This window comes from Doryrhamphus excisus, linkage group LG15, assembly GCF_037039965.1.
Source record: "Doryrhamphus excisus strain RoL-2023G ecotype Guam linkage group LG15, RoL_Dexc_Guam_v1.1, whole genome shotgun sequence".
NCBI lineage: Eukaryota > Metazoa > Chordata > Actinopteri > Syngnathiformes > Syngnathidae > Doryrhamphus > Doryrhamphus excisus.
The window spans coordinates 15,509,928-15,522,186 of NC_136371.1; the positions used below are offsets into that span (position 1 = coordinate 15,509,928).

Genomic DNA, 12,259 nt, shown 5'->3' on the forward strand with positions numbered 1-12,259 from the left:
TGCTTTTGTATCGATATAAGCAGACCAAATTGGCTGTTGGGAGATGAAAAGGGCATCGTAGTAACCGGATTATCATAATAACCGGGTATCGTACTAACGGAACTAATTATATCATAAAAGACTGGAAATTTGCCGGGAAATGAAAATAGTATCGTAATAAGTAGTAATTCGTTATAACCGATATCGATATAACGAGACTTTACTGTATATTTTTTGGAGTGTATTTGATAGAATTCACTGCACACAACATAAAATATTTCAAGAATGTTTTTTTAGCTTACAGCTAACAAACCTTAAATACGAAAAACTGTCAAAAAGTAACCACAATATTTTAAACTACTCAAATAACGATATTAAATCAATTAGTGGGGCTGCACGGCCTATCCCAGCTGTCTTCGGGCGTGAGGCGGGGTACACCCTGGACTGGTGGCCAGCCAATCACAGGGCACATACAGACAAACAACCATTCACACTCACATTCATACCTATGGACAATTTGGAGTCGCCAATTAACCTAGCATGTTTTTGGAATGTGGGAGGAAACCGGAGTACCTGGAGAAAACTCCAGAACATACAAACTCCACACAGAGATGGCAGAAGGTGGAATTGAACTCGGGTCACCTAGCTGTGAGGCCCGCACACTTAAACACCGTGCAGCCAGATATATTTTTCTTGAGTAAAATTGTTGTCAAGAAGCAATACTCTTAAATGAGTACAGTTGTTTTGTTGGCTATGCCACCCATTACGTATTTCATATTAGAATACATTTATGTTTCTTGTGTCTTGATTATTTAGACACATATAAAAACATTTCACACTATTATGCTCGGTGTTAGCATGCTAACATTAGCGTATTAGCTTGCCAGAATTAGTATAGCAGCATTTTATCCTTTTTCACAGGTAGACACATATAAAAACATTTCACACTATTATGCTCGGTGTTAGCATGCTAACATTAGCGTATTATCTTGCCAGAATTAGTATAGCAGCATTTTATCCTTTTTCACAGGTAGACACATATAAAAACATTTCACACTATTATGCTCGGTGTTAGCATGCTAACATTAGCGTATTAGCTTGCCAGAATTAGTATAGCAGCATTTTATCCTTTTTCACAGGTAGACACATATAAAAACATTTCACACTATTATGCTCGGTGTTAGCATGCTAACATTAGCGTATTAGCTTGCCAGAATTAGTATAGCAGCATTTTATCCTTTTTCGCAGGTTGACACACAAAACATTTCACACTATTATGCTCGGTGTTAGCATGCTAACATATTAGCATTGTTAGTATGCTAACATGTTAGCATTGTTAGCATGCTAGCATTACTGTAGCAATATTTCTAGCCATTTTGATAGGAAGACATAGATATAAACACTTAGCACTATTATGCTAGGTATTACTATACTAATGTTAGCATTGGTAGCATGCCAACATTAGCATAGCAGCATTTCCAGGACATTTTCAAAAGTAGTCTATTATATAAATATTTAGCACTATCATGCAAGGTGTTAGCATGCTAAAATTTAGCATTTATGATGAGGACGTCTGCACTCTGAGTGCTTTTCTGGTTTCTTTAATATTTCAGGCGTATGCTACAAAAAGGATATTATTTTTCATTATAATATTGCAAGTTTATTTTGTAAAATTGGACCTTTATTTGCTAGAATACGACTTCCCTCTCCTAATAATTTGACTTTATTCTTGTACATTTACAGCTATTTTTCAACTTTATTTCAACTTTCTTCTTGTAAAATTGTGTTGCCCTATATTATGACTTATTCCCATAATATTTTAAAGATATTCGGATATCACGCCTTTAAAAAAATCTTTCTTTAATATTTAAACCTTATGCTACTAACGTAATTTTTCCTCATAATGTTACAATGTTATTTTCATAAATTATGACTTTTTCTTGCTCGATTACAACTTTTTTATTTTAGTATTTTGAGTTCATTCTTGTGTAATTGCTGATTTTTTTTTTCAACTTTTTAAAAAAGTTTAGTGGTTAAATTAGATTTTTAGAATGTGCCAGGGGCCATTAAAAAACAGCCACAGGCCACAAATGGCCGCCGGGCTGCACTTTGGGCACCCCATCATAGCCGATCCATGATGTATAGGATATATATATAATATTCTATATAATATAATATATATATAATATATTTAATATTCATTTTAATATTCTAAATTCTATATAATAACAATAATAAATATTATTTAATTTTATATTTTTATTTGTATTATTATTAGCAATTTTTATTTTATTTTATTTTACTCTGGGGTAATATTATATATAATACATATTAAATGATATATTTTAATATTTATTCTAATATTCTAAATTCTATATAATAACAATAATAAACATTATTTAATTTTATATTTTTATTTGTATTATTATTAGCAATTTTTATTTTATTTTACTCTGGGGTAATATTATATATAATATATTATTATATATATATATATATATATTATATATATAATATATTATTATTAATTATTATTATTAAATGATATATTTTAATATTTATTTTAATATTCTAAATTCTATATAATAATAATAAACATTATTTAATTTTATATTTTTATTAGCAATTTCTATTTTATTTTATTTTGCTCTGGGGTTACCCACGCGCAAATTGTCATTCTCTTCTGATTTTAGATCAGCATTTACAATAAAAGTGAGTTCAATCCACCTCACACACTTACACTAAAATATGACGAATGTGAACAGAATCAGAATTAGACTCATCGCGTGGCAACGCAGGTCACGGAGGTGAAATCATTCCTTTTTATACCACCCATTGCAAGTGCAAGGCATCAGCAAGATGAGCTCATCCCTTCTAATTCCACCGAGTGTGACATTCACTTGTGAAGTCACAGAATGAGGAAGGAGACAAAGAAAGCGACCCACTTCACAAATTGCATCCTCATCCTCATCCTCATCCTCATCCACCCCAGGCAGGAGGAAGTGGACGCCCAGCTCAGCTCAGCTCAGCAGCTGACCATCTCTTCTCTCTGTCTCTCCTCCTGGCACTCTTCCCTCAATCCCCACTGGACTATGACTCATTGGAGCCTGCAGCCTGGCAGCACTCGTGCTCTGTCAGCAACTCATTGTGGTTCCAAGTGATTTAAACACCCACTGATCTTCAGACAAGTCGGAACCCTGAGGAGGCTTTAAAGGGACTACGTTGTACCATGGGATGCACCACCAGCGTGGTTCTCTTGGAGGGGCTGCGCTCCATGCTGGATTGGAACTCTGCATCAGTCAAGGGGGCGCTGGAACTCAGGGCACCGGAGGAGGAAGAGGGAACTCAGACACAGACAGGGTGTCAACTTTGGATGCGGTCCACAGCGCCGGTAAACTCATTCTCTTCAATCATCGCTTATGATGTAAGAACAGCATCGTTTGGCGTTAAAATCGTGTTTGCGATACTTTTTAATTCCCGTTTCCTCCCATCTTTCATTTCTTTAAGTACACAAAAGTGCTGATTAGACAGCAAGATTATTGCACAAGTTGCCTTAAGCTGGCCACAGTAAAAGGCCACTCCAAAATGGCCACTCTGACTGTTTCTATTCACAAATAAGTGTCTAGGGTTGCACGGTGTCCTAGTGGTTAGCGCGCAGAAAAATATGAGACTAAATTCCTAATGTTCTCAAAAGAAAATTTTAAATAGAAGAAAGTTGAAAAAGTTGGAAAATGTAACAAAAACAGCAAAAATTATTTTAAAGCCATTAAATTATTATATATTATTATAAAACAAAAAAACTAAAGTTCTAATTTTTGAAAATTAATGTTGGGGAAAATTCTATCATATCATAAAAATAAAGTTAAAATATTATGGGAGTAAATTCCTAATGTTCTCAAAAGAAAATTTTAAATAGAAGAAAGTTGAAAAAGTTGGAAAATTTAACTTATTTTAAAGCCATTAAATTATTATAAAACAAAAAAAAATAAAGTTGTAATTTTTGAAAATTAATGTTGGGGAAAAATCTATCATATCATAAGAATAAAGTGAAAATATTATGGGACTAAATTCCTAATGTTCTCAAAAGAAAATTTTAAATAGAAGAAAGTTGAAAAAGTTGGAAAATGTAACAAAAACAGCAAAAAATATTTTAAAGCCATTAAATTATTATATATTATTATAAAAAAACTAAAGTTCTAATTTTTGAAAATTATTGTTGGGGAAAATTCGATCATATCATAAAAATAAAGTCAAAATATTATGGGACTAAATTCAAAAGAAAATTTTAAATAGAAGAAAGTTGAAAAAGTTGGAAAATCAAACAAAAACAGCAAAAATTCTTTTAAAGCCATTAAATTATTATAAAACAAAAAACTAAATAAAGTTGTAATTTTTGAAAATTAATGTTGGGGAAAATTCTATCATATCATAAGAATAAAGTCCAAATATTATGGGACTAAATTCCTAATGTTCTCAAAAGAAAATTTTAAATACAAGAAAGTTGAAAAAGTTGGAAAATTAAACAAAAACAGCAAAAATTATTTTAAAGCCATTAAATTATTATAAAAGAAAAAAACTAAATAAAGTTGTAATTTTCAAAAATTAAAACAGCAGAATTACTGTTGAAACGACACATCATCAGTAGGGTAAAACTAACCTGTCTCACGACGGTCTAAACCCAGCTCACGTTCCATATTAGTGGGTGAACTATCCATCCATCCATCCATCTATCATATCATAGGAATAAAGTCAAAATATTATGGGACTAAATTCCTAATGTTCTCAAAAGAAAATCTTAAATAGAAGAAACTTAAAAAATTGGGAAATTAAACAAAAACAGCAAAAAATATTTTAAAGCCATTAAATTATTATAAAACAAAAAAATTAAATAAAGTTGCAATGTTTGAAAATTAATGTTGGGGAAATTTCTATCATATCATAAGAATGAAGTCAAAATATTATAGGACTAAAGTCCTAATGTTCTCAAAAGAAAATTTTAAATAGAAGAAAGTTGAAAAAGTTGGAAAGTTAAACAAAAACAGCAAAAATTATTTTAAAGCCATTAAATTGTTATAAAACAAAAAAAACTAAATAAAGTTGTAATTTTTGAAAATTATTGTTGGGGAAAATTCGATCATATCATAAGAATAAAGTCAAAATATTATGGGACTAAATTCAAAAGAAAATTTTAAATAGAAGAAAGTTGAAAAAGTTGGAAAATCAAACAAAAACAGCAAAAAATCTTTTAAAGCCATTAAATTATTATAAAACAAAAAACTAAATAAAGTTGTAATTTTTGAAAATTAATGTTGGGGGAAATTCGATCATATCATAAGAATAAAGTCAAAATATTATGGGACTAAATTCCTAATGTTCTCAAAAGAAAATCTTAAATAGAAGGAACTTAAAAAATTGGAAAATTAAACAAAAACAGCAAAAAGTATTTTAAAGCCATTAAATTATTACAAAACAAAAAAATTAAATAAAGTTGCAATGTTTGAAAATTAATGTTGGGGAAAATTCTATCATATCATAAGAATGAAGTCAAAATATTATGGGACTAAATTCCTTATGTTCTCAAAAGAAAATTTTAAATAGAAGAAAGTTGAAAAAGTTGGAAAATGAAAAACAGCAAAAATTATTTTAAAGCCATTAAATTATTATAAAACAAAAAACTAAATAAAGTTGTAATTTTTGAAAATTAATGTTGGGGAAAATTCTATAATATCATAAGAATAAAGTCAAAATATTATGGGACTAAATTCCTAATGTTGGAAAGTTGGAAAATTAAAGTTGGAAAATTAAACAAAAACAGCAAAAATTATTTTAAAGCCATTAAATTATTATATAAAAAAAACTAAATGAAGTTGTGATTTTTGAAAATTAATGTTGGGGAATACAAACATTGAACAAACACTGAAGGCAAATATCGATCCGATACTGATACCACCATTTGCTATCGACACTGTCAATATTTGGGTCGACCCTCCCGCTCCTTCTTTTATCCAGATTCTTCCATTGCCCCTCGAGCCTCTGTGCAAACTCTGACATCATCAAGACTCCGAGTTCTCTGCTCTCAAGTTGCATCATTTAACATATCCCATATGTTCGAGCACAGAAAGTTGGAATTCTTGATCAAACATGACACCGACCTGCACGTAAATGCGTATGTGTGTCTGAAACCCGCTACGTCATCATGCCTTGCCTGAGTAAGTTGTACAGTCTCCTGGGAAGGGCGTGGAAGGCTAACACTTCCTAATGGCTTCAAGCTGCACGAGAACCTCCTGCTTTCTGGACTTTTACTCGTGTTACCCAACACTGTTGACATAATAAGAGACAAGACTTGTGCTCGCGTCCGTTGGTGTAAACATATCCCGTTGCTAGGAGACAAGAAGTGACCTTCAGAGAAAAAAGTCGTAATTTCACAAGAATAATTTTGTAACATTATGGAAAAAATTATGCAATTTTAGTAGCATAAAGTGAAAAAGTGGTGCGGGTGTCCAAACTGCGGCCCACAACTGTTGTTTTTATTGTCCCGTGTCCCATTCTAAAAATATACTTTAAGTATTAAAAGAAAAAAGTTGTAATTCACGAAAAAAAGTGGTCATTTCACAAGAATAATTTTGTAACATATGGAAAAAATTATGCAATTTTAGTAGCATGAAGTGAAAAAGTGGTGCGGGTGTCCAAACTGCGGCCCACAACTGTTGTTTTTATTGTTCCGTGTCCCATTCTAAAAATATACTTTCAGTATTAAAAGAAAAAAGTTGTAATTCACGAGAAAAAGTCGTAATTTCACAAGAATAATTTTGTAACATTACGGAAAAAGTAACGCAATTTTAGTAGCATAAAGTTAAATTTAAAAAATCACTTGTAATGTAAATTTGGTTTTGGAAAAAGTTCAATTATTCCATGAATAAAGTCAAAATATACAGAATGTTGGGAATAAGAAATTAATTTACAAGAAGAACGTTAAAAGAGTTGGAAAAATAGGAAAAAACAACAGGAGAAATGGAAAAAATGCTGTAATTTTATGGGAATAAAGTCAAAATATTAACGAGAAAGAAATTGCAATTTTATTAGCATAAACATAATATTATGCGGAAAAATAATGTCACTACAGTAGCAGTTGAAACATTAAATAATTTTTTGTTTTTGACATTGTAATGTCATGTGAAACAAATAAAACAACAAATAAAGTTGGAATTTTTGAAAAACGTGTTTGTTGAAAAAAATTACAATGTTATTTATGGGAATAATATCATAATTCCGAGAAGAAAATTTACAACAAGACAAAAGACAGACAAACCAAAACTAAAGAATATTTGGAAACAACAGTTGTAATTTTACAAGGAATATTTTATTTATTTTATATATTATATATATTATAATTATATATATTATTATTATATATTATTAATTCATATATTATTATTATTATATATATTATATTTATTTTTTGATTTTGAAAAAATGTGATAAACTAAAGCTGAAAATTTAACTAATTCGATACTAAACGACAAGTGGTTAGCATGCAGGCTTCACAGCTCGGAGACCCGAGTTCAATTCCACACTCTGCCATCTCTGTGTGGAGTTTCCATGTTCTCCCCGTGCATGCGTGGGTTTTCTCCGGGTACTCCGGTTTCCTCCCACATTCCAAAAACATGCTAGGTTAATTGGCGACTCCAAATTGTCCATAGGTATGAATGTGAGTGTGAATGGTTGTTTGTCTATATGTGCCCTGTGATTGGCTGGCCACCAGTCCAGGGTGTACCCCGCCTCTCGCCCAAAGACAGCTGGGATGGATAAGCGGTAGAAAATGAATGAATACTAAAGACGTAATTATACGTTTTTATTAACCCATATATCGAGTTTTTTCTAGCTTTTTTTGGGATAGTGTTTACTTGCGTACATATTTTTATTAAAATATTCATATTTTAATTCAATATTTTACACAGATCTGCTACTTTTGTTGCATGTTCTCAACAACAATGACAATAAAGCTTTTGGACAAAAAAACTAAATGTGTGCATTTTGTTAGTTGCTTAGTTTGCACTGAACAGGAAGTGACTATGCAGGTTTTAAAGCTGCGTAACTCGACAGTCGTTAAGTTGCGGTTGCGGTTCCATGCTTGCGGCTCACATTTTATGTCGACCAAAGTGTTTGAACATGCATGCATCGGGACCCCAATAGCCCCAGGCCACATTTTGGACACCCCTGGCCTAGAAGGATACTTGATGCCAATGTGACAATATTGTCTCGGCATCCATGCAAATGGTGGAGCAGCCGTGATTTGGCTTTTTCAGCGACTCCCACTTGCACACATCCCATAGTGGGACTGTAATCCCTGCACACACACACACACACACACACACACACACCATCACTGCTGCAAGCGTGGGAGGGGCCAGGAGTCAGGCCGTTGCGACAGAAGAAGACGTTCAGTGTAGCGCTCTCAGTCCTCCCAAACAGTTCAAGTCCATTCTCTCACCATGACAGCCAACCCGGGGCTTTGAGGGTGGCAGCCCGTCCCGGGTACACAAAGACGAGCAATGAGCAGGGCGGGAAAAGCCCCCAAACGGGAGATGGTCATCGAGTCGCCTCAGCAGTACAAGTGTTTGGCTGAGATCGAGGCCGAAGTGGAGGCGGGGTCACAGGTGGCTTTGGTAAGTCCGTCAGGTTCTTCATTGTGTGACTTCCAAGTCTTTGCCTTTGAAGCCTGTTTAAGAGCACTGGACGGATGTGGGAAATAGCAGCTCCGGGGTACACCTCCCCGGGGGGTTGACTCTTTTTCGGAAATAGCGCTCAGTTTGTTCATTAACCCTTCCTGTGCCACGCTTGGGACAACTTTAGTTGACCCCATACAGCATTGAACGCTAATTAGGTAGACCTGGTCTGGTCTAAAACTGCTACATGTGTAACCTATAGCTGTGAAACAAGTATCTCTAAGGCAGGGTGTCCAAACTGCGGCCCACAACTATTTTTTTTATTGTCCCGTGTCCCATTCTAAAAATATACTTGAAGTTTTAAGAGAAAAAAGTTGTAATTCATGAAAAAAAAGCCGTAATTTCCGTAAATAAATTTGTAACATTATGGAAAAAGTATCGCAATTTTAGTAGCATAAAGCTAATTAAAAAAAAAATCAGTCATAATGTAATGTAAATTAGGTTTTTGGAAAAAGTTCAATTATTACGTGAATAAAGTCAAAATATACAGAATGTTGGGAATAAGAAGAAACTTTACAAGAATAAAAAACAACAGGAAAAATTGAAAAAATGCTTCAATTTTATGGGAATAAAGTCAAAATATGAATGAGAAAAAAGTTGCAATTTTACGAGCATAAACACATAATATTACTAGGAAAAAATAATGTCATTATAGTAGCAAAGAGTTGAAATATTAAAGGGGAATTTTTGTAATGTAATGTGAAACAAATAAAACAACAAATAAAGTTGTAATTTTTGAAAAACGTATTTGCGGAAAAAGTTACACATTTTTAAAAAAAAATGTTGTAATGTCATGTGAAATAAATAAAACAAGAAATAAAGTTGTAATTTTTGAAAAACATGTTTGCGGATATATTATGATATTATATATGTGAATAATATCATAATTATGAGAAGAAAATTTACAAATATACAAAACAAAATTTTGGAAACAACAGTTGTAATTTTACCAGAATAAAATTTAAAAAAGTCACAATTTTACAATAAGAAAGTTGTAATATTATGAGGAAAAATAATGTAATTTTAGTAGCTTAAAATTGAAATATTAAATTTTTTTAATTTTTTTCTAAAAATGTTTTTTTAAACATTGTAATGTCATTTTGAAACAAATAAAACAAGAAAAGTTGTAATTTTTGAAAAACATGTTTGCGGATATATTATGTTGTTATATATGTGAATAATATCATAATTACGAGAAGAAAATTTACAACAAGACAAAACAAAACTTTGGAAACAACAGTTGTAATTTTACCAAAATAAATAAAAAACAAAGTCAAAATTTTGCAATAATAAAGTTGTAATATTATGAGGAAAAATAATGTCATTTTAGTAGCTTAAAATTGAAATATTAAATTTTTATTATTTTTTTCAAATTTTTTTTAAACATTGTAATGTCATGTAAAACAAATAAAATAACAAGTAAAGTTGCAATTTTTGAAAATCATTTTTGCGGAAAAAGTTAAAAACAATTTTTTTAAAAACATTGTAATGTCATGTTGAAACAAATAAAACAAGAAATAAAGTTATATTTTTTTACAATAATATTAATTTTACTATATAATATTTTACAATAATAAAGTTGTAATATTATAAGGAAAAATAATGTCATTTTAGTAGCTTAAAATTGAAATATTAAATTTGTATTATTTTTTTAATGTTGTAATATTATGAGAAAGAAAATAAAGTAATTTTGTGGATGAGTTAATGATGAGTTAGTGGATAATGGGAATAAAGTCATAATATTACAAAAAGAAAATTGATGATGTTTATTTAAGAAGAATTTTAAATGTTTTGGAAATGAAAAAAAGGAAAAAAAGTTGATACTAATAAAATGCTTTTTTTTATACCTATATCACAAAGCTGAGATGCAGTTTTTTCTTGAAATACAGTCAATATAACTCTTCCAAATATTCAATATGCGGTCCTCTCTGGAAACAGTTAGGTCATGAGTGAACAATGGCAACTAAAGAGAGAATCTAAACATTATTAACAGTCACTTTACTTGGGTTAGAACATCAACGTCAAGCTAGCAGAAGGCTTTGGAGGCGGTAGACATTTTAATGGCCGTATCAATCACTGCCGGTTTTCCGCCAAATCTACTGTATAACCGCCATAACGCCATTCAACGCCACTTATGAGGCCACGTCACCCAACCCTAAGACTACCGATTACGTCCTACAGGTTTTGAGATGTGAGATCATGACATAGTGACTGGTACAATCACACACACACAAACACACACATTGACACGGTCCCTGATGCCGTAACAGATGAGCTCTTGTGAAAGAACAATGCCGTTTTGTCCACACGGTTTGAACGCATCTCTCCTGCGGACAAGTAACGTTGTGGTATATTTTACCGTTATCGCTCACAGGTTTGTTTGGCCACATGTTGATCCCGTCCCCTTGTTTACTTTGCTAGGTGAAGCCCAAGGTCATCGAGCCTCTGGACTATGAAAATGTGATCATACAAAGGAAAACGCAGATCATGACTGATGCGCTACGGGACATGCTGCAATTCCCGCTGGATGACTTTCAGGTAAAAGTTCATCATTGCAAGCCTGACTGGAATTATTATTCCAGCACTGAACGGATATTAAGATCGCAAGAGATGCAAGTTTTGCGTGGTGAAAAGTTTTAAAAAGATAATTTTAAAAAGATAAATCGCCGTTTATTATTAACTCCTATACCGCTTATCAACTCATACTGTATAAAGCTGGGTTGGGTAGCTGTCCAGAAGTCCTGGTGAGTACTTGGCAGTGTGACCAACCACAGCAGAGTGGGCGGAATACATTAAAACACCTTTTTAGCAGGAAGCACGAAATCCAAAGAAATACAGCTGGAATAGGTGCAGATTCTGGAAGATCTAGAAAGCTTTCTGTCCTGGTTATGGCGTGTAGCTGCTCTATAGGAGTCCACAACAAAAATGAGCATAATTGGTCCCCTTTAAGAGAAAGTTTTTAAGCAAATAAACGTGTAATATGAGGAAAAATAATGCCATGCTAAAACCTTTAAATTATTAAAAAACAAAATAAACTAATTTATTAATTTTTGGAAAATAATGTTGGGGAAAATTCTATTATATCATAAGAATAAAGTCAAAATATTATGAGACTAAAGTCCTAATGTTCTCAAAAGAAAATTTTTAATAGAAGAAAGTCGAAAAAGTTGGAAAATTAAACTTATTAAAAAACAAAATAAACTTGTAATTTTTGGAAAATAATGTTGGGGAAAATTCCATCATATCATAAGAATAAAGTCAAAATATTATGGGACTAAATTCCTAATGTTCTCAAAAGAATTATTTTAATAGAAGAAAGTTGAAAAAGTTGGAAAATTAAAGAAAAACAGCAAAAAATATTTTAAAGCCATTATATTATTATAAAACAAAAGACCTAAATAAAGTTGTAATTTTTGGAAAATAATGTTGGGGAAAATTCTATCATATCATAAGAATAAAGTCAAAATATTATGGGACTAAAGTCCTAATGTTCTCAAAAGAAAATTTTTAATAGAAGAAAGTTGAAAAAGTTGGAAAATTTAACTTATTAAAAA

General features: G+C 31.7%; 1 protein-coding gene across 2 annotated transcripts in view; it reads left to right on the plus strand.

The window, feature by feature from the left end:
- Window positions 1-8,411: 8,411 nt before the first annotated feature.
- The window catches only part of LOC131104626 (dedicator of cytokinesis protein 9-like), an 80,020-nt gene continuing 76,172 nt past the window's right edge, over window positions 8,412-12,259 (plus strand). For both annotated transcript variants that reach the window (XM_078796954.1, XM_058051992.2), the window contains exons 1-2: window positions 8,412-8,645; window positions 11,127-11,243. In XM_078796954.1, the coding sequence (XP_078653080.1) occupies window positions 8,532-8,645; window positions 11,127-11,243 (231 nt within the window). In that variant the 5' untranslated portion in view covers window positions 8,412-8,531. The remainder of the gene's footprint in view (window positions 8,646-11,126; window positions 11,244-12,259) is intronic.